Below are 22698 nucleotides of genomic sequence, written 5' to 3'. Positions count from 1 at the left end.
AAAGTTGTTCTCTTTGCGCACCCGGATTCTGTGGCATACTTACAAGCCTATCTGGATGTCTTAATCTTAGCTTGTACCTATAAAACCAATAGATTAAGTACTATAACTTGAAGATTTCTACTCGCACTGGCATTTGACTGGGAAAGGTAATTAATTACCCCATTTAGAACCCTATAAAACAATTAATCCTGTAGATGTGAGCTTATCTCTATTCTTATGTAGTGTAAGAAAAGGACTTGGTGGCTGTAAAGCCATTGAGAACGTAAGGCTGATGCATAACCCTGCTTTATGTATTAAATGTTATATACTCAGTTACGCAAGGATCTCAAATGAGTATCTACTACAGTACACGGAATTAAGAGCATTGCCAGTTGTATCTTCAGACCAGCCGCAGGTGTGTTTGGAAGACCATCAATAGATATCCCTCGCAGCCCCTAAGCAACCAAAACCATCAACAACAGCGATCAATAAACTGCAGTGGCAGCCAATCACGACTTTGGAAACCTTCGAGTTTAAGCCTGAATTGAATTCTCAAGAACTGCTGTTCTAGTTTACCATCGAAGCAGGGCAGGTAGACTGAGACATCACGACTGCAGAACCTTGATATCCATAGCCTACACCATCTATCTGTAGACCACCAGTGCCATCACCATTGCTTTCGAAAGATACAGCTCCAGGTGCAACTAAGCATTTGAGGTATGACGATCCACGAGTCATCCACCAAGGATACGTCAAGTCAAGAGATGATTGGTATAAGGCCTAACCCCCAGGAACCGTACTTGATAACACCCGTATCGAAAAGCAATGGGCCTACCTCTAGGCTACCTAAAAGCAAGCCATAGCGGGTGTTTTGATTATAAGCAAATGGGGAGGTGCTGCCAAAGAAGAGATAACGGCTAATTAAGACTGGGACAAAGCAGAGGCTAATCGTATCGAAGCACAAGTAGCTCAAGAGACCGAGAAGGAGCAATTGTTTGCAAGCAGAAGAGACATGGGTGAGTTCTGGGAAATGGTTCAGTGGGATATCGATGAAAAAAAAGCCTTATATTCGGCTGTCGAACAGGGAGAAGGTTGTATTATAGTGCAGCTCTAGCTCTAGTAGAGTAGAATTTCGAGTGGATCTGTAACTTAGATGGGTCAAGGCTGTTCAATTTCAAGCCAGTGATTCACTTCAAAGTAGCAAGTGAATGAACCTCTAGTAAACCCACTTGGGCTAGTGGAATAAACAGCGAGAGGTAGTCCGGTAGCGGAGAGAATTATACCAAATATGGAATCTGGGACGAAACCCGTCCGCATATTGAACGCCCAAAAAATGGTTTTGGATGCCATTACCAGTGGTAATTGGTACAGTAGGGCCTCCTGACGGTCCGCGGCGAGTCCACATTGGTGATGTGGAACGCGCAGTGGTAGAAGACATGAATACAAAAGGAGTCGATGAATGGATGCGTTTATGCGGTAGGCTGCTACCAGTCGATACCCTGCGGTAGCAAACCCCTTCTCTCTCCAACAGACAGGAGGGCGCCTTTCCCGTGCGACGACGCGAGCTGGACCGCCTGCTCCGCCTCTTTATAGGCCGAACTCCCTGCGCAAGATCTGTCAAGCTTCCTATCCTCCGTCAAGGGTTTGATGGTGGGCCAACGTCCCGCGGAGTCAAGCATTGCTATCTTTTCCATGAATGTCTTAACCCCAGTAGTAAACTTACTGCTATTGGAAGCCCAGGCGTCGAATTGCTGGGTGATGTCTTTTCTCTAGAATATGCCCTATAGGCACGGTATGCATATTGGGAACAGTCCTGAGGACAGCTTCACACTCGCTCGACCAAAACGGTAGGCTACATCCCCATCCCAAATAGTTTGTCCTTATATTATCTAGCAGTGCAATTTTTGATCAACAGACGCGCGTTGCTTGACGACGGAGCTTATCTGGACAAGTCTGCCGACTGTCGGAATCCTCTTATTATTGGAGAAGAGGCGAATCAAGACGAGATAATTCGATGCATCGAGAGAATGCTATGCGAGTTGGAAAATGCAATATTGGCCATGTCTTATGTACTTAAAAGCTCAGTGCATACTAGTTAGCGATGCCTCTGAGAATCCCCGTTTATGTCCCCATCAGCCACATTGCTCAGCTTGATAATTATATGCATACGGCTGTATTAACAACTAGTAACTATAAATAGAGGCTATAAGAGAATAGTAAGAAAGTAATATCTAGTTTAGATTAAACTATTCAAGAGTTGCATCACTATCTAATAGAGCTCTACCTGCCTATTACTCAACTCCGATAATACTATATCTCTCTATTATTCATTCCTTCCAATCCTTTAAACTACAAGCAAATATATTTAGACCATTCGCCCTTTCAAATTTAGAGCTCTTCCTTTCTATCGCTCCGGTATAAAGCCGATGCATCTTTCTACTGTTCGCTCTATTTGGTCATTTACACCAACTTCCACCTTCCTTAAACCTTACGTTCTTTAACGCCTAGAGCTCTACCGCCGCAGCTAAGGCAAGGTGGCATCCACAACAGCGTTCCCTTGCTCTAGGAACAAGCCATGGGCTGCGTCGGCGATGCCCTTGGAAGTAGCTCGTTCTAGGTATAGATCCATGGTTACGTTCCATCTAGACTTTAGCTGGAACGGGTCGTTAACGTGGATCAACTCGAGAAGCTGTCCTGTGTCGGCACCAGCCCATTGATGCGCCAGGCTCCCGTACGCCTCGACAACTCCGCGCTCCATGGCAAGGACTTCAAGATACAGGCCGTCAAGCCAGATGTGCGCGTCGTGATTTTGCTTAAGGAAAGCCGCATTGAGAGCCTTCAGATGCTCTGAAATGAGTAGATAAGTGTTGCCGGCGACAAAGGATAGCTTGGTAATGGTGTGCTATCCTGCTGTGGGCCGTTTTGCTGTAGGTCAGGTGCGAGCCGTTGCGCTTCTATGTTACGCTGGCGATATATTTCAGCAACTATAACTCAAATATGGTCCCTTTGATGTTTGGTCAGCCAGTGGAAAATGCCATGCACCTTCTTCAGCGTGCTGGGCGTTTGGCGAAGTTAGCTTTGCGGGGGACAAGGTAGTTGGCTTATTGCTAGGGGTGCAGCACAGTCCCCGGACTCATGTCTGGCGGCTTCACTGCAGTGTTTGCATAGGAGGAGTCGATGACAGGTAAGTGACGGGTGGTAGTCTAAGCATACATTTCAGGATACATTCCACTGTCTTGGATAGTTGGTTTTCTTAATGAGCCTCGCTAGTCGGCTGCTAAAGAGATGCCAGTATTTCTTGACTGGCTCCAAGAAGCTCGTGACGGTCCTGAAACCTCATCCCATGCCTCGTTCCGTCTCATTAACGTCCCGTTCTTGCTACAGTATGTTGACGGTTTTTTGCCCTGTCTGGAGTTCTATTTCTTCGTCTGCGGCTGCATCGCTATTCACTTCATTGCCATAGAGGTCGGTCAGCTTGCAGGGGTAATCTGAGACTAGGTAGGTAAACCATTCCTGCCTATTCTCTATGGCGGCGGCCCCTAAGTCGGCTGCCCATTCAGTCTGTTTCTCCATGAGGTCTCTGGTGGTTATGTCGGCGGCAAGGACGGCCCCATCCGGACTTGACTTGGAAAGCTCGCGGGGTCTTGCGTGGATCCACTCAAAGTTTCCGGGGTATATTGGTCAGGATTGCATAGTCCTTATGGTCCCTGGGCGGAGATTCGGCGTCCAGCCGGATGAAGAGGCAGAGTTCCTCTTGGAGTAGGGCACCTGCAATCGGTTGTCCCTGGTGATGAGGGGGCTGTTGTTGTTGATGTTGTTGGGATTGTTGGGCAAGGGCGTTGTTTGCAGCCGAGGCGAGGCCGCGTCAGTAAGCGCCTGATTTCAGGAGACCAGGAAGCTATCGGCAAACTTTGGGCGAATTCCCGTTTGGGCCCCGTGGTGAATTATTTTGCTGCTTCTTTCAATTTAGCGTGGAAGGCCTAAAATACCTTTAACTTGGTATTGTACTCCTCTATACGGTCCCGTGTGAGCTTATGGCCGCTTTAAAAATAGAGACTGGTTACTATACAGTAGTTGAGGTAGGGTCCGGGGAGGGGTCAGGATAGGCGATCTGGGCTCCTTCTGTAGCTGCAGCAGTAGAGAATGCATAGAGAGGCGAGAACGGCATAAATGCCATCCTCCTGTGGGAGGGCGGGACCCTAATAGGTCCATTTACGACAGCAGGGCTGTTTTGCAAGAGGGCAGTGCGAGCTCCTCGATTGAGATTGGCAGGAGAATGGATTCCCAGGTTAAAAAGGTCTTGTTAAGAAGATTCGTGTAATTGGAGCTACTTTCTTAACATCTGCATGCCAAGAAAGTAAGATGACAAAGGAAGGTTTTGATTGGCTTTGTATGCTCGGGCCACCGGGTTACTCACAAGCTGAGAGGGCGGGAGCGTGCCCAAAACTTAGGCTGCTCGTAAAATATGATATGACCATCAAACTACGTGTTCTTTGGTCATGATTCTCTGCCCTCCAATCGAGCTCTTACAGCTTCCCAACTTCAGTCCTCGCTCACCATTCAATAAAATGCACCCCCCTTCGTGACCCGGCCGCCATCGCCAGCCACGACTGCATCGAATCCGCCTCGCTCATTGGCAACCTTGAGAGCGCAAAGAAATTGCGAACAGTGGCTTCGGTGGTCATTATATCAAAAAGTCAGCTGAACACTTGGCTAGCAGCATAGGTTGTGTCTTCGGCCGTTCAGGATTGTCAATCAAGGGTGCAGGCATTCAAGGGATGTTGTAGGTTCCGTTCCGTTATCACCCACGCCGCGCTGCGGAGCAGCGGCATATACCGGTCGATCACTCCATCAATCTTGAGTGCTTGTGTCATGTGTAAGGCCGAAGCCGCGGCTGCGAAGTATAAATCAGTCGATCCTGCGGGTGCATATTTTCTTTATTGAGCGACTCTCCCGAGTACAGTGACCTTTGATCAATCAGCCATCGTGACTGTGACAATGTCCATTTATGGGTGAGTCATGATGATCAGATCGATGCATCTTCTCCTAGGAGACTCCGCAACTGAACTAACGCCACGGCAGGAGGGCAACTTTCTCTGCTGCAGGGTACGCCGCAGCCAGGCCCACGTATCCTGCAAGTCTGTTTAAGACAATTCTGGGGTATTATCATCATGATGATCCTCATGGTACGCTGCTGGACTTGGGTTCTGGCCATGGAATTGTTGCTAGGGAGCTGAGCCCCCGCTTTGCCAGGGCCATCGCCATTGACCCTAGTGCTGGTATGATGCTGCAGGGAATGCAAGCCACTGCCCAATTCTCCAAGATCTCGTTCCGCCAGGCCAGCGCCGAGGACTTGTCTTTTCTACCCGCGCACTCGGTAGACATGGCTGTAGCCGGCGAGTCAGCGCATTGGTTCGACTACTCCCGAGTCTGGCCAGAGTTATCCAGGGTAGTTAAGTCAGGCGGCTCACTGGCCTTTTGGGGGTACAAGGACAACATCATCATTGGACACCCGCAAGCCAACAAGATATTTGAGAGGTTCTGCTACGACGAAGGAGATGTGTCGCCCGGGCTGGAAGGGTTGAACCAGTATTGGGAGCGTCCCGCGCGAGACATCCTCCGGGGCCTGTTGGCGGACGTCAAGCCCCCTGAGTCGGAGTGGGACAAGATCAAGCGAATCACCTACAACGTTGACAAAGACACGACTGAGGTTGCAGACCCAGAGACGGCCTGGATGAGGAGCAAGATCAATCTTGGACAGTTTGAGGCTTATGTGCGGGCCTTCACTGCGTACCGGGGCTGGATGGATGCGCACCCGGACAAGAAGAGCCGTGCCGAAGGTGGTGAGGGAGACATTGTGGACATCTTGTTTGACCAGATCCTGGAGGCAGAACCCGAGTGGAAGGCACAGGGTGACCACTGGAGAGATATCCAGGTTGAATCAGTCTGGGGCACGTACATTTTGCTGGCGAAGAGGAAGTGAGGACGAGAACCGTGAGGTGTTGATCAGGGCGGATATTCCGCCAAGACTTGATGGAAGTGATCGACAGCCACGCAACAGATATTTATGCAAATGCAATGAATGGCCTCTGAGCCCTTTTTTTTTTCGTTCCTTTTTTTCTTTATTTTTACACATAGAGATCAATCCTTTTGATGATAGCTTTGCATGTTTGCCCAAGTTACAATAGTTTTACCTTCTCGATCGGCTAGCAGATGGTTGACAATATAATACTGACATCATGCACGATGACTGGGCCTAAAAGGGCGATCAACTTCTTCATTCATTTTGTCACCCCGGCTGGGTTCGGTTGGGCGACCAGCCTGGGCGGGTGGCCTCACCAGACCACCAAATCTTCCGCGAGCAGTATGGAGGAATAAACGATATGTTTTGGAAGAGTCTTTGTCCCGGAAAGGCTCGAAGGGCTGGAAGAGCTGGATCAAGCGCCACGGATTTTTTCTTATTGAGATCGACACTAACGATAGTCCTTTGAGTCCTTACTGGGCCTGTCGTTTGTGCGACGCGAAGGGCCAGCCCGAGTTCTTCGCCGCTGCTGCTACGAGTTCGGCAGCTGACCACCTCCGCAAGTATGTAAATGTGACGTCGCGAGCTTGAGCACCATTGACCAACGTAGGCCCCCCAGGATCCCCGGGAGCAGTCAAGGCGCTGATATAGACGCGTGACCGATGAATCTGAACGGCCCAAGCGACCGGGCTTGCAGTACAGCGCCTTGCCGCGTGCTAGAGTCAAGATAATCCGAGAACTGAGCCTGGGACTTCTGATCAACACCAATGTTCCTTTTTCTTTCTTTAGCGATACATTCTTTCAGCAACTCGTCTGGCAACTTAACCCTCACCTATCTGACCAGATGCCATGGAGCCAGGGTTGCAAACAAATAAATCAAATCCAAATCTTTTCAAATCAAATCAAGTTTATCCAAATCAAATCAAATCAAATGGGGACGTCCGATTTATTTGGATATTTAAATTCATTTGGATAACATATTGACCAATCAGCACTCGTGCTAGACGGGCCAGTCGCCCCACCTTTGCGTTGAGATCCTGCCTATTTTGGTAACTAGGCCCCTACCTCCCAATTTAACTGCCATAGTTTTTGGCTTTAATGCCGCCCATTGCAAGGTGAAGACTCAAGGAAATGGTCAAATATCCACGTCTGTCACGAGTGGCGATAGATCTCTTTTCAGCTCATTGCGACATCTCCCGAGGCAAAGCGAATATTCAGTCTCACAGGGCGGATGGTTCGAGCTCAGAGACCGACTCTAGGTGGACATAGAAGCAGACCAATGCATCTCATCGTGGGAGAAAGGTGGGGCTATCTAAATCAAATGGATCCAAATGGATCCAAATCAAATCACATCGATCATTTTTGTATCCAAATCAAATCAAATTGAATGCTCGATTTGATTCGATTTATTTGTTTGCAACCCTGGGCAATACCCCTGTTCTTTTCCTTGTGCGATCATCTTAGGCGGCATTTGCTTGTTGATCGAGAAGGCCTATCCAATAGATATATGCGAGCTGAGGGAAGTCTCAAAAGCGCGAATGATGAGGAGGATAATGTATGATATAACACGTCCATATCTGCAGATAAACATGAAGCCGAGTCAGTCATCAGGTGGTAGCATTGATAAAGTAATGATCTGACGCATTCACAGTTCGTGCGTTGGTGCCGTACAGGCTGGCGTAATATAATCATATCATGGGAGATGTCGAAAATACGAACCTCTGGCTTACTCACATGAGGTTACTGAGATTAAACCCATCTACATTCAGCATTTTAGTGTAACTCAAAACCTCCAACTGTACTGCTCTTATGCCCAAATACCCGCTATAGACTTTATCGTCATATCATATCGTCGAATATACACGCCATCATTACTCACTTCAAAGGGCGCTAGTAAGTCACACCAAGGGACTTTTACTTGAAAAGCTCACTTTTCTCGTAACATACTCCAAAATCGACATACAAATTCATTATCCTATGTGGTCATATTAGAAACGCACTCAACCTAATTTGACATTTTCTACAAATTTCTCAATAAAAATCTCCTGTTTTCGCCTACCAGGCATTCCAAACGAATCAAATTTATACGACCTGTACACGGTGTGACCAAGAAATGGCCGAAGCGACAGCACCAAATCCCACTAGCACCGAGACCATGGCTCAGACTGAGCCAAAAAGTCTCTCTCATCACATGCATGGCCCGGGGCATCACGATGGCCACAAGCATCACGATGGCCACAAGCATCATGGTAATGCCGGCAGTCATAAGCATCATGAACAAGGCGCAGACAAACATGAGAATTGTTCTGAGCAGGACAAAAACCACCGTCTGCAGCATCAAAAGAGCGAGGAAATGGACCCTAATGACCCCTCCCATTGTTGTAAACATGAACAGGAGAGAAGTGGAAAACGGACTGAGTGACAGCTAGGGTTACGAGAGTCTTGACTAGATAATAGGGAGCTAGGGCGGGTGTAAATGTGGGATGGGGTTTTGGTGCGAGTAAATTTCGTAGTATTTTTCTTCCCATGTATCTTCCTTCGTATATCTGGAGATGATGCAAATACAAATGGTACATAGTTGCTACCTAATTTATCAGCCCACAATGACGCAACAGTCGCAGTGGGCTTTAGGCGTGGCGTTCAAAGGTTACATTCAATCTAATGACATCACTACTAAATTTAAACACAGACTCTCCGTTTGGCGCACTTCTTGCCTCGTTTGCTTCTATCGTCTCCATCGTTGCTGCAATATGGTCTTCAGTTTGACAGAATCCAACGGTCTCGGCAATATTACTATTAAAGATGCCGACTCCCAAAACATCACGTCAGGCAATGTCCAAGCCGACGGTCGCGTAAAGGTCCAGTTTCATCAGCATGCTCAGTCTGTTGTCTCCTGGTTCAAGGGTTGCCAGAGTCGTGCAGTCCCTACAGAGCCCTTCAAGAAAAGGAGTTGTAACACTGTTAGTCTCAACTCCCAACAACTAGTCACTACTCCGCGTCTCAACATCGCTATCCATATCATTGGGTCTCGTGGCGATGTGCAGCCCTTCATCCCCGTCGCTCAGGCCCTCTCACGACCTCCTTACAGCCATCGCGTGCGTATTTGCACTCATCCCGTCTTTAAGCATTTTATCGAGTCGCAGGGCATCGAATTTTTCAGTATTGGCGGTGACCCTGAGGCTTTAATGGCTTACATGGTTAAGAACCCGGGTTTGCTGCCCTCTCGCAAAAGCGTCAAAGCAGGTGAAATTAAGAAAAGGCGTGAGGAGATGTGGGAGATTCTGATTGGTGCTTGGAGGAGCTGCATTGAAGCTGGTGATGGAATGGGAGATCGTGTAATGGCTGCAAACGTTCGAGAGACCAAGGATCTTTTTATCGCCGATGCTATTATTGCTAATCCGCCATCGATGGCCCATATCCACTGCGCCGAGAAGTTGGGTATCCCGTTGCATATGGTGTTTACTATGCCTTGGTCACCGACTGAGAGGTTTTCTCATCCATTGGCCTCCATGACATACCGTGGTAGTACTGATGGCGCTGTCGCCAATTACCTTTCCTATATAGTCATGGAGCTGCTTACATGGCAAGGGTTCGTATCTGTTGGCACATTTCCAATTCTGATTCTAACCAGCGACATAATACAGACTCGGTGATCTAATAAACAGGTTTCGTACCCGAATCTTATGCCTCGATTCTATCAGTCCACTATGGGGATACCAGCTTCTCACCAGGCTTCGCGTACCGTATAGTTACCTCTGGTCTCAGTCTTTAATTCCGAAGCCATCTGATTGGGGGTCTCATATTAACATCACCGGCTTCTCATTTTTATCCTTAGCTAATCATTATATGCCTACACCGGACCTGGTTGGCTTCTTGGAGAAAGGGCCGCCTCCTATCTATATCGGATTTGGGTCAATCGTCATTGAAGACCCACCAGCCCTTACGCAATTAATCTTCGATGCCGTCAAACTGGCTGGTGTCCGGGCCATCATTTCTAGAGGCTGGGGCGGCATTGGGAGAGGAGATATCCCCGAAACCATTTGTCTTATTGGCGATTGTCCCCATGATTGGCTCTTCCAACGCGTCTCTGCCGTTGTCCATCACGGGGGAGCCGGGACAACAGCCGCGGGCATTGCAGCTGGACGTCCAACTGTCATCGTTCCCTTCTTCGGTGACCAGCCCTTTTGGGGCCAGATGATTGCACAAGCAGGGGCTGGCCCAACACCCATACCCTTCAAAGAATTGACGGCTGAGATCTTGGCAAGCAGCATCATCTTTTCTCTCAAGACCGAGGTCCAAGAGGCAGTACAAAAGATGGCGGAGCGCATAGGTGCTGAAGATGGGGCTTGTGGTACAGCCGTAGATTTCCAGGAGAGGCTCGATATAGACCACCTTCGATGCGATATCTGTCCCGATAGGCTTGCCGTCTGGAGACACAAAACAACGGGAACCCACCTGAGTGGATTTGCGGCAGCTTGCCTCGTTGATAAGGGTTTGTTGGACCCTCGAGACTTCAAGCTCCTTAAGCATAAGCATTGGTATGTTGATGAAGGTGCAGAGCATCCTATTGTTGGTGCTGTGGCTGCGGCTTCGAATTTTGTTATCACCTTGGGTACAGCAGCCAGCGACTTCTCCCAACGATTAAAAAACAGGCCTAGGTGGTCAAGTCGCGACAATAAGGCAATACTCCCACAAATGTCCTGGTATAATACCAACAGAGACATACATCAACCGACGCTAACCGTAAATCACAATGAGGACCACGATGTTTCATCTACAGCTAGGGAAGCACACCAAGGGCCTCCACCAAACACAAATGGCAACGGAATGACCATCGCTGAGCTAACAAATCCCACTCATAACGGCATCCTCAAAGACAGCATCCGGCTCGCACCGACCGAGTTAGAAAACTTCGCCCACAAAATGGCCACCAAATCCCTACTTACTGGCGAAATCCCTACTCCGGAGACCAAACGGGTGCCGACTCTGCACGAACGGCGAAAGGCCACTTGGAAAGCCCAAGAACAAGGCCCTCGCGGCCACATGTTCTATATTATGCACATTACGGGACGGTTCGCGGCTGACGTGGCCAAGGCAGGCCTTAAGGTTCCCGTGGCTCTGGTTTACAACGTAGCTAATGGGTTTCACAATTATCCTTCGTATACTAGCAATGCTGTTGAGGTAAGGCAACGGAATGAGATTACCGGTTTGGGCAGCGGTGCGTGTACGGCGGGAAGGGAGTTCGTTTTGGGTTTGTGGGACGCCTTTAGTGGAGTCGTAATCAAGCCTTATCAGGGGGCTAAAGCTGAAGCCGGAAAAGGATTTGGTAAGGGTATGTGGAATGGGACGTTGGGGTTTGTATACAACTTGGGTGCTGGTAAGTATTCTATTCATATACCCCTACTTCGGAAACAAATATCCTTCCTATACAAGGACCAGAGGTTGATATCACTAGCAATATTCGGCCTGTTAGGTTATACCCTCAAAGGCATCGAAAAAGAGTTTTCCAAGCATCATCTTACTAGCTTAAAGGCTGAAATTTTGTTGATTAGGCTGAGACAAGGGATTGACGACTTTAGTCAGGCAACTCCCGAGGGGAAAGAGATGGTCGTGGAGCGTTGGAGGTGTTTGCAGTCGCAATAAGCAGATAGCACTCATAGGTTTAATAAAGAGAGGGTGTCTTTTTTAAAGCAAGCATTATCTCCTACTACCATGGTCTGATTAAAAACCCTCGTGGGCGATCATTACGTATCGATGCTTTTTGCTGTCTGTGGTCTTGAGATCGTACTACTGTAGGATGAATGGGTGTTGCAAACCTGAGAATAACTGAGGCTTGTCTTCGCTTAAACTTTGGCGTCATCTTACTGGCATTAAAGAAGAAGGTTACTATGGGAATACTTACATGATGAGCTATGGGCACTAAGCAGATGGGCCCAGATAAAAGACATGTTCTCTTAGGACCTTGCATACAAATAAACAGAGTGTTTGGTAGCGTGCGTATCATTTTCGCAGATTACCGTAGTAAATAACTAAATCCTGTCATGTTACGACTCACATCATATCACGTAGGTCAATTTGTTAGGCTTACCCCTGGTTTCCCAGTAATTATTACTCTGCATACAGTGTATTCTGTATAACAGTATCGCAATATGTGTCAAAATGAGTCGTGTAACGATTTGTGATGAAAATGGTGTTTGCTTAATGATATGACGAAAAAGCAGACGACAGAATCATTAAGGTTAAGCTATGATTCATCGCCCTTTCGTGCGATAGTCTATGATGCGCCCGCTTCGATAAGATGACGTGTTCAGACGACAGAGGACTGATTTGGATCATATCACCCCATCGGCAAGCCCCGTTGCCTGCCAGAGACTCTAGATAGTTGCTTAATCCATAGAGTATTGGAGTTGAGAATGGCCGCCAGATACGTTTACGTGGACGAAACAGGACCTAACTATGAGGAACCCAGTCAATGAGTGAATCTGCTAGTTTTACCAGCATGGCATGTTTGCACTTCGGCGGTCTAGGTCAAGGGGACATGGAAGAGCCTCAGGTAAGGGCCAGGGATAGTCCTAGTCGAGCAATTCGAAGCGCCTTAGGCCGCCGCGAGGAAATGTCATCTTGGTCGCCGAAATGATCTGACCAGCTAGCTGCACTCCAATCACATGCGCCCTTAATTTTTTTAATGATACTCAAAAGCCATGATCTGACTAGTATCACAATTATGAGGGGCATTGACAGGATATGTAGATTTTGGGGCGCCGTTGACGTGTTTAGTAACTGATGCCAAGCTGGCCGCAAGGCGACGTCTCTCTCGCACTCGCAGGCATGTAACTTTATAACTCGGCCTTTCTCGTTCTTGGTAACTTTAATAGATACACTATTTAATCAATAACCATTCATAAAAGATATTGTCCCTTTGCTTATATCTCCGCCGACGGCTTGGGTCATGCAAATCGGTGACAATGAGTACTCAATCTAGACAACATGGATCAAACGAGCATGCAGTCGAGGATCTTGAGATGTGTGTGATCCCAACTCGTCACCTAGCCAACGATGTTGTCGAAAGTTTCGCCTGGAGCAACCTTGAAGTCCTCGTCAAAGACCGGAAAACCAAACAGCCACTTTCCATCTTATCCAAAGCGTCAGGAATTATCAACGCATCTGAAATGCTTGCTATCATGGGCCCGAGTGGATCCGGTAAGACCACGTTGCTTAACGCTCTTGCTCGTCGAGTCGCTGCTGCTGGAGCGACTACAACAGGCGATATACTTGGCAATGGACAGAAGATGGAACTCGAGATGACCCGTAATCTCTCTACATACGTAGAGCAGGAGGATGCACTGATAGGCAGTCTGACGGTACGAGAAACGATGATCTTTGCGGCCAGGCTTGCGCTTCCTAGGTACGACTTGCCGCCCTCGAAGCGATTGTTTTTTTTTTTTTTTTTAACCTAGTGATAGCAACGTAACTAGGAAGGAAGCTTTCCGCCGTGTGGATGACCTTATCTCCAGCTTTGGCCTGCAGTCACAGGCCCACACTATTGTCGGCACACCTATTAAGAAGGGTCTGAGTGGAGGCCAGAAGAAACGGCTTGGTGTCGCTAGCCGGCTCGTTGCCAATCCTAAAATTCTGTTCCTTGATGAGCCAACCAGTGGACTAGACTCAGCTCTCAGTCTCGAAGTCATCACTTATATTAAAGAGATTGGCAGGCGGAATAAGGTGGGTATTCTCCTTCTTGGAAAGTCGACATTTTGGTTAAATGCGGGCTAATGTGTGCCAGCTCCTTATAATAGCTTCCATTCATCAACCCTCTTCGGCGACATTTCATCAATTCGACAAGCTCTGCCTCCTCTCGGGAGGGAAAACCTGCTACTTTGGTCTAGTCTGCGAAGCACCTATCTACTTCGCCAGGGCTGGTTACTATATGCCCCGTGAGACTAATGCTGCCGAGTTCTATCTTGACCTAATTAATACCGACTTGGATAAGAACGGCGAAGTTCGCCGCCGCACAGAAGATATTACTCAAAAATGGGCAGTGTCAACCCAGCGCGCGGATCTTGATGCTGCTATCGTGAGCGCGAGATATGCTTCCTCTGTCGATTTGTCAAGACATAAAATTCTAAAACCAAGCCCTTGGTTAATTCCTCTGATCTTGCTTCACCGCTCTTGGATCAAATCGCACCGCGACGTTGTCGTATATGGTATCCGCATTGTCATGTATCTGGGCCTGGCAATCCTCATGGGGACCGTGTTCCTGAGACTGAAGACGGACCAAAAATACATCCAGGCATTCATAAATGCCATTTTCTTCGGCGGCGCCTTCATGTCGTTTATGGCGATTGCTTATGTTCCCGCCTTCCTAGAGGATTTGCACACTTTTTACCAGGAGCGTGCAAATGGCCTCGTTGGTCCACCTTCGTTTATGGTATCAAATTTCATCATTGGACTTCCATTCCTCTTCCTTATTACTCTCGTCTTCTCGATAGTGGAATATTGGCTATCTAACTTTCGCCCAAATGCCAGCGCGTTCTTTATGTGGGTTATGTGGTTATTCCTTGATCTCCTGGCAGCGGAGTCACTCGTTGTGTTGGTTTCATGTCTTTTTCCAGTTTTCGTTGTGGCATTGGCGATCACAGCCTTCGCAAATGGGCTTTGGATGTGCGTTGATGGATTCCTTGTACCAATGAGTATCCTCAATCCGTTTTGGAAGTATGTATTCCATTATATTGACTTCCAGGCATATGTATTTCAGGGTATGATGGTTAATGAGTTCGAATCCCGAGAGTACGCCTGCGCAAAGACGCCCCAAGGCTATCAGTGTATGTATTATAGTGACTTGAATTCGGCGGGGAAAATCCGTGGCACGGCGGTTTTGGATAATTTTAGTATTTCTATGGGGCTGGAGGGGACCTGGGTTGGAATTCTCATTGGTATTATCGCAGGATATAGGCTCTTGGCTTATCTAGTCCTGATTTGGCGGAAATAAGTGTTCGCATACAGTGATAGTTTATATAGAACAAATACACCTCGTATCAAAAAGTTGTCCAATTCCTATTCTTAACCCCCAGAGAGTCAAATAGTCGGACGAAGGTGGCTTTGTGTTATTTCCTTGCAGCTCAGTTGCCTCGGCCTTGGAGGGGATGTCCCATAGTGTATATCTATTTTATAACTTTGGCCCCTGCACAGAGAGCTATCTTTTCAATTCATGATTAAAAAACGAATAATCGTGATCTCTGTGAGTAATTCTATTGTCAAGCTCATTCAGGACCAAAAATACCCAAAGGGCACGACCACAGAAAGGATCGCAAAGGAAGAACTTCTATCTCATTCCGGCCAACTAACAAGGAGATGAGTTACATCACGGCCAAATAATGGCAGAATGAAGTTGAAGCCCCCAGGACCCTAATTGAGTTATTAGATAATATTTCCGCGTTCAATCTTTACAGCTCCGCCTCTGTGAGGCCGTATATGCTATGCCATGAAGCTGAATCGACATTTCAGTCTTCAGTCGACGATACTGATTCTCGATACTTTCTTCTGATTCCTTTTCTTATTCCTGTCATCTGTATGCTACCGATAGGGCGAAGGAGCCAGATTCCCTTTACACAGTGCAGCCAAACCCTAATAGCTATAAATTCTGTTTCTAGAGGTCAATAAATATCAGTAGTAATTCTCGCTTCTTGACGAAAAGCTCATATAAAGAACCTTTATTACGGCGCATTCTTCGGTAGTTAAACCATTCAGTATCTACATAACCTAGACTGATTCCAAGGTTTGACATGTGAAAGGTTATTATGTGTTTCAACTGTTAATTACATATAAGGATTCATCATTTTACTAATGTTAGAAAGGAAAAACGGAAAACTAAATTAAAAAAAAAGAAGAAAAAAAAGAAGAAAAAAAAAGAATTAACTGTCGATCAATCTATATCCTCCCTCGGCTACCATCTTGAAACCACCATCGAGGTTAGCAACATCAAACCCCCCTTGCTTAAGGATGCGGTAAGCTAAATAGCCGCGATAGCCCACTTGACAGTATACGACAGTTGGTAGTGACTTATCAAGAACGCCAAAATGATGCCTCAAGCTGTCGACTGGTAGATTGATCGCTTTAGAAAGATGACCGTTAGCGAATTCCTCAGGCGAGCGGACATCCACAATCTGCAACTTGCCAAGCTTCGCCTGGTTGAGCTGTTCGGCGTGAATGATATCGCAGTCTCCACGTAGAACATTTGAAGCCACAAAGCCGGCCATATTGACAGGATCTTTCGCCGAGCCGTATGGTGGTGCATAGGCTAGCTCGAGATGCTCCAGATCAAAAACCGTGCTGCCAAATTGCATAGCTGTAGCGAGCACGTCAATACGTTTGTCGACACCAGCCTTGCCTACAATCTGTGCTCCCCAGATACGGCCCGTCTCTTTCTGAAAAGCGAGTTTGATCGTCATGGTTTGTGAGCCTGGATAATAGCCTGCATGGTCAAGGGGATGCACTGTGACCCAAAGAGGATCGTGGCCCAATCGACGAAGCGCTTCGATAGAAAGGCCCACGAAGCCGAGGCTCAGGTCAAAGACTTGGCAGATAACGGTGCCGACATTGCCACGATATTGTACTTCTTTGCCGCATATATGATCGGCCGCGAGCCGCCCTTGTCGGTTTGCCGGACCAGCCAAGGCGAGTATAGCAGGCTGTCCCATGACGGTGTGTTGTGTCTCAACCATATCTCCAACTGCATAGATGTCCGGGTCCGAGGTTTGCATATGGGAGTTAACACTAACTCCTGTCGCACCTAACTTCAAACCAGCCTGCTTTGCCAGACTCGTTCTGGCCCTCACTCCCGCTGCCAAAATTACCACGTCTGCGAGTACCTCAGATCCACTAGTCAAGAGGACGCTTGATTTCTCAATTTTCTTAAAAGTATCGTTTAGGAACAACTGGATTCCTTTGCTTCTGAGTTTCGTGTGAAGAATCTCAGCCATGTCGGCGTCAATTGGTGGAAAGACATGCGACCCGTACTCGACCATCGAAATCTCGAACCCGAGGTTACGCAAGTTCTCGGCTACTTCCATTCCAATGAAGCCGGCTCCAATTATGCAAACGTGTTTTACATCGCGGTCCGACATTAAGCCACGGGCTTTCTGAAGATCGGAGATCGTCTGCATCGTGACGACATTGTCCAACTCTGTCCCAGCAGCCGGAGGCCGAAACGCTTCGGCACCTTCGGCCAGAATGAGTTTGTCGTAGCCCACCTGGCGGATGTCGTCCGTTCCCACAGTTCGCACATTGACCAGGTGGTTTTCACGATCAATGCCGATGACCTCGGTTCGAAGATGGACATCGATATTAAAGCGCTCCTTGAAGTCGCTGGGTGTACGTAGGATCAGGGTTTTATCATGCTTGATGATGTTCCCTAGAGCATAGGGTATACCGCAGTTGGCGAAGCCGGTGTAGTCTCCCTGTTCGAACACAGTGATGGCAGCCGACTCATCGAGACGTCGAACGCGGGTGGCCGCGGACATGCCACCCGCGACGCCACCAACAATCACGATTCTCTTAGCCATGCTCAAACGTTATCTTGTTGAATGACGGGTGTGGACATGCATAAAATTTGGCTCTCTGAAAAATGATATATCTACGCGAATCTTGCGGACATAAGAGCCTGGTAAATCAATCATCTAGGACACACATGATTCTTTCGATCATATCATATAACTCCACCCAGCCACTAAAATTTCGTGACGCAGAGTTCGGCAAATGGGGTGATATGTTTATAAGCTGCGCCGCTAATCGTTAATAAGTAGGAGATGATTATATGAGGAGGTAGTCTGCGGTGGCCACTGGGTCCGAGTCGCCGACCTCGTCGCACACGCAAGTTGTCCCACCCTGCACGTCATGAGGTGAGGTCGCCGTAATTCATCCGTCAAATGCTTGTTTCAAGGCTACTGGAGCGGAGCTCGACACCACTCTGAAATCCCAGTAACCAATTTCGGCTAACTTCCGTATAATAGTAGAACTAACACTAACTTTGCGTCACCCGATTGAAGCTCGAAATTGGTTTGAAAATTGAAAAGACCAGAGAAGCGACTTATCTTGCTCAAAGAGGCTAAATAGTTTAATTTTGCATGCCCGCCTTGCCCTAACACCGGCTATGTCTCCCCACCACCCTCCACGAAAACGGCTAACGATGTGGAGGAAAAAAATGCTAAAAGCGCAAGCATGTAGTCGCCGATTCTAGTCCCCGCTTCATCCTAAAAGTTAGTTTTAGCGCTCTGTTAAGGTTTTTAATACCACTAGAGCTGGAATGTGGACTCACGCTAGGGGGTGAAGGTGTGTAAGCTGGTTAACAGAACAGCCCCCTCGACATGGTTTTTTACATCCCTGCAAAAGCAAAAAAAAAAATTAGTATGATGCCACGGTTCTGATAAAGGTCCAAGGCGTGGAATTACCCCTGCTGACTATTTAAAACTTATCCCCACACCAAACTGACGCCTATCAGACAACGCAAACCGCATAAGGTTGCTATCTACCCATGTCTTTTAAATTATCAATCAATAATGTCCGACGTTACCTGTCCGCCAACCTAGAGGTTGACATCCTCCTCGAGATTCAACTTCTCCTTCTTACATTCAGCACTGGTGTCCAAGATGCAGTCAGCTACCCAGATTTCAAATGTTTTGCATCCAACCAGACCGGTAATTCCGTTGTATTAGCTGTGGGTCTCGCAGGGCATGATGACTCGATTTTCAACTTGTCAGACGTAGGCTTAAGCTTGGGTATGTTCCTAGCCGGAGCTATTACAACAGGACAGTTAGCCAATACTGTTGGACCACGAGCTCGTATGTGGCTGATATTTAGTCACTGTGCGCAGACAATTCTCACGTTTGCGGCCGCCATTATTCACCCCGCATACTCCCCTTATGGTACAGGCCCCTCAGCAATGGGTTCACTTGCTTTACTCGCCTTTGCATCAGGTGCCCAAGTAGCGTCTATGCGACCCTTTCGAATCCAGGAAATCACAACGGCTATGGCGACAGCAGCATGGGTTGATCTTGTTATCGATCCAGGGCTTTTAAAGTTACAAAACCGTTCAAGAAATCGACGTGCTGGATTTTTAATTGCGTTGGTGGTGGGGAGCTTTGCCGGAGCCTTCATGCGAACGGGCATCGGCTCATCAAATGCATTGTTTGTATCAGGTGCAGGAAAGACGCTGGTTACATTATTGCTGTTCCTGAACCGTAAGCAGCCACCCGTAGATCAATCTTGAATTAATACATGGATCTGAAAAGACTATAAGGGTTATGCGGCTGCTATCATTATTTGACATGATCCTATATAACTACCATGCAGTACCCCTCAACCAATAGGCAAAAAAGGTTTCCTCATATAAAATGCCCAAATTCACTTGAAAGGTGCTTGGTCAAGGACTGAAGTTATTTACATGAAACAAGCTGTATCTCAAAGGAGGTTTCATGTTATTTCGTATTATACTACTCTTTTTTTGCGTCGTATGAGCGGTATGGTAGTGTGGCACCAATGTAAAATCCCTACCAATGCCCCGTCTTCGCAGAGTCCCCCCCCTTCCCCATGGCTTTCGGGTGTTCTATCTACAGGAATGTTCTATAATTGCCTTGAGAATGAATCAAGCGTGTTACCCAGAAGATGAAGTTATTGAAGCCATATTGGATGTCACCGATAACGGCCTCTCCCAGAACCAAGCCGGACAAAGCATGGCTCCCCTCAGCCGACCTTCTCAGACCGATTAAGAGTAGAGCCACCCAAGTCTGAGGTCACCTATTCTGCCCAGCTACTATACTATTCAAGTCTTAGGAGCCCGGATTGGTTGTCTGGATACTTCGACAAGAAGCCTTGGGCTATGCTCCTTCTCATAGTCAAGTTCGCGCCACTGTCACTTTCCTCCTACGACAACAAGGCAGGGAAAAGCCCATCGGTATACTTTAGCTAGCCAGATTTATGTAACGGCATCTATCCATAAGGAAAGGACAAAGATGTGAAAGGCAAGGATCACGACCATCGTGAATAACTTTACACTTGCCATGAACTCTAAATCGCAGGCAGCATCGTGCTGCCTAGACGATCGGCAGACTCAACATGAGTATCCCTTTGACTAGCGTAAGGCAGCACCTCCATACTGAGCCCCACACGGCCCCCGCGCAACCAAGGGACACATGGTAGTGACTTGAAGCGTCCGCGAAACCGACCCCGCTGAAATCGTCATACAACCCATTCAATGAGCTGTCATGGGTATCGAACAACTCTCTAGCCAAGCAGCCAACGTGGATGATGACAATAGCTTCATTCGAGTCGATCATAGCTGCCGTGAGCAGCCGACTGATAACACATGCCGACCAGTCAATAATCCAGTTTCTGGCCGTGGCTACAACTTCGACCCCGTTCATCTCCCAGATCGGTCATTTCGGATAGAGGATTTACCCCAGAGCCAATGCTGCTATTCCAGCAATTTCTCCCTGTTTGGCTAGTAGAAAGCTGGGTTTGCTATACGAATAGCTGGGCTAGTGATCGGCTTGAGATGCTTACAAATAGCTGCAGTGATGGGCAACAGCCACAGTCGCGGCTTCTTGATTGGAAGCCAACCTCTGTTGTAGAAATCTTCGTATGGATTGCGATCCTGATCTATATGCGAATACACAAGGAACCCCGAATAGAAGACTATTGGAGAACGTCACAGTTAGGGAAGCAACAGCCAAGTCATCCAAATGTAAAGTGGATGTCTCTTCGCCGATTTCAGCTATTATCACGAGTTCTATGTCTCTTTGGCCACGCAACAATATTCGTAGCTACTGGGGATAGCAGTATTCATAGCTACTGGGGATAGCTTATATAGCCGGACGTTGAGCCGGGTGGATGACTGGTCTAATCACATACAACATATATCCACTACTTTCTTCAAACCAGGCACAGCTATTGCTATAGATGAGTTTATGGTCCGCTTACTAGGAAGATCTTTAGAGATGACAACTGTCCCATCTAAACCCATTCCCACGGGCTTCAAAGTCTGGGCTGTGGCTCAACGCGGTTATTTCATACGGTGGCTCTGGCACAGGCCGGGCCAGAAGTTCGGGCCTGCAGGTATCAGACACACCTACCGGCGGCTGCCTTCACAACTACGTCGCCAATGGCAGCAACGGCGGTTTCGAGAGCCACAGAATACTGTTTACCTAAACCCGACCCAAGCTGTGGTTGTCGCCCTAGTGATTCTGCTGCCGGAAGCCAGATACCGCGTGTTTCTCGACAACCTATTCTCTTCTTCCAACCTATTCCGTCGGCTACGTCAGCTTGGGCACGGAGCCACGGCTAACCCCGCCGGAACTGTGGTCTTTACTGGCTGCTCGTCAAGCTCAAAGCTGATGATAATACTGCTGCTGGTAGTATTCCTTTTAACTGCCTTAAAGCAATCCCAACATCTGATAACCTAGTTAGTCAAGGAGACAAATTTTTACAGATAAGCCTTACTGATTCAACTTTTGATAGGTCAACCAGATCGCTTGGAAAGATAATGCCCTTGTGTTGTTTTTATCCACCGTATTTACAGGCAATGAACGGATTGACCGCATAAGGAAACGACCAACAGCAGACCAACCTGCAGCACGGCCAATGCAAGAGTTTTCCGGTGAGGAGCCAGTCAAAGTGATTTCAATTCCGTCTGTCGCTGCCACTTACAACGACGAAATGAATGCCGTAGATCGAGGCGATCAAATGCGAGCCTACTGGGGCCCTGATAGCCGTGTTTGTCGGGGCGGCTGGAGGGCCCTAGCTTGAGACTTCCTGCTAGAAATAGCCCTGATCAACAGCTTCATCCTGCAGCAACGAGAAACCCACGGTGGAAGCCAGAGAAGTCTCAAGCGGAGTGGAAGCAGCGTCTTGTTAATGACCCTGTTGCAAAGTATCACCTTAGTAGTCAGTCGAGACAGAGATTTCGGACTGGGGATGAGTTTACGCCTACATCGCAACATGAATGGTTCTGTAATAAAATTCCTGTTGCTTGCAAGGCTTGCAAAGGGATGCGGCTTGGGGAGATACAGTCGAAGCAAAAACTTTTATCCGCAACCAGCGGCAGCAGAGGGGAAATACGGAAATCCCGGTATGGCTGTAAGCAATGCCAGGTATTTCCTTGTACCCCTGGAAAATGTTGGGACTTCTGGCATCACTTAAATTAGGCGGGGCTTTACATACCTTGAGCTTGTGGCTCTATGATTGGTTGGAATCCCTGCTCGTGACCTAGGTGTTGCCTTACGCCAGTCAAAGGGATACAACAATGTCAACGTGGGTTATTCTGCTAAGCAACTTACAAATCTATGCCCCATAGCATGAATTCACATTCAAGGTCTAGTGGTACTAAAAACCTTGTTAGAAGGCGCGGGAAATAAAATATAAATTTTAAAGGATCGAGCGGGGATTAGAATCGGCGACCTTTTTTAAGAGCCTTGTGAGGATCATACTCCCCAAGTTTAGAGTCTCCCGATCTCGTACGATCTGGGTTTCTCTTACGTCATGGATATGCCATCCCTGGCAGCATTCAAGGTGCAAATCTCACATATATGATCCACTTCGCCCCTAATCTGAGTGATATTTATTGTCTGCATCTGTGCCTACTGCATAGCTAAAATTAAATTCCCCTTCCTTTAAGCACCGGTTTATAAACGAGAATTCCCGTCAGA

General features: G+C 47.6%; 5 protein-coding genes across 5 annotated transcripts; 3 read left to right on the top strand and 2 right to left on the bottom strand.

Moving 5' to 3' along the window:
- Window positions 1–2503: 2503 nt before the first annotated feature.
- Window positions 2504–3552, bottom strand: FOXG_19743 (uncharacterized protein; the record flags this gene model as incomplete). Its single annotated transcript, XM_018400008.1, has 2 exons — window positions 2504–2881; window positions 3430–3552. 2 exons carry the CDS (start codon window positions 3550–3552, stop codon window positions 2504–2506), a joined length of 501 nt encoding a protein of 166 aa, XP_018244686.1.
- Window positions 3553–4977: 1425 nt separating this feature from the next.
- On the top strand, window positions 4978–5962 carry FOXG_07316 (uncharacterized protein; the record flags this gene model as incomplete). Its single annotated transcript, XM_018385914.1, has 2 exons — window positions 4978–4991; window positions 5062–5962. The coding sequence occupies 2 exons, from the start codon at window positions 4978–4980 to the stop codon at window positions 5960–5962; spliced, it is 915 nt and encodes a 304-aa protein (XP_018244685.1).
- Window positions 5963–8751: 2789 nt separating this feature from the next.
- On the top strand, window positions 8752–11644 carry FOXG_07315 (uncharacterized protein; the record flags this gene model as incomplete). Its single annotated transcript, XM_018385913.1, has 2 exons — window positions 8752–9590; window positions 9646–11644. 2 exons carry the CDS (start codon window positions 8752–8754, stop codon window positions 11642–11644), a joined length of 2838 nt encoding a protein of 945 aa, XP_018244684.1.
- Window positions 11645–12966: 1322 nt separating this feature from the next.
- On the top strand, window positions 12967–14990 carry FOXG_07314 (uncharacterized protein; the record flags this gene model as incomplete). Its single annotated transcript, XM_018385912.1, has 3 exons — window positions 12967–13406; window positions 13465–13723; window positions 13785–14990. 3 exons carry the CDS (start codon window positions 12967–12969, stop codon window positions 14988–14990), a joined length of 1905 nt encoding a protein of 634 aa, XP_018244683.1.
- Window positions 14991–15912: 922 nt separating this feature from the next.
- FOXG_07313 (uncharacterized protein) lies at window positions 15913–17562 on the bottom strand (the record flags this gene model as incomplete). Its single annotated transcript, XM_018385911.1, has 1 exon — window positions 15913–17562. The coding sequence occupies one exon, from the start codon at window positions 17560–17562 to the stop codon at window positions 15913–15915; it is 1650 nt and encodes a 549-aa protein (XP_018244682.1).
- Between the last annotated feature and the right edge of the window lie 5136 nt (window positions 17563–22698).

This window comes from Fusarium oxysporum, chromosome 6 (assembly GCF_000149955.1).
Source record: "Fusarium oxysporum f. sp. lycopersici 4287 chromosome 6, whole genome shotgun sequence".
NCBI lineage: Eukaryota > Fungi > Ascomycota > Sordariomycetes > Hypocreales > Nectriaceae > Fusarium > Fusarium oxysporum.
The sequence above is the reverse complement of the archived record's forward strand: the minus strand, read 5'-3'. Positions and strand labels throughout refer to the sequence as shown.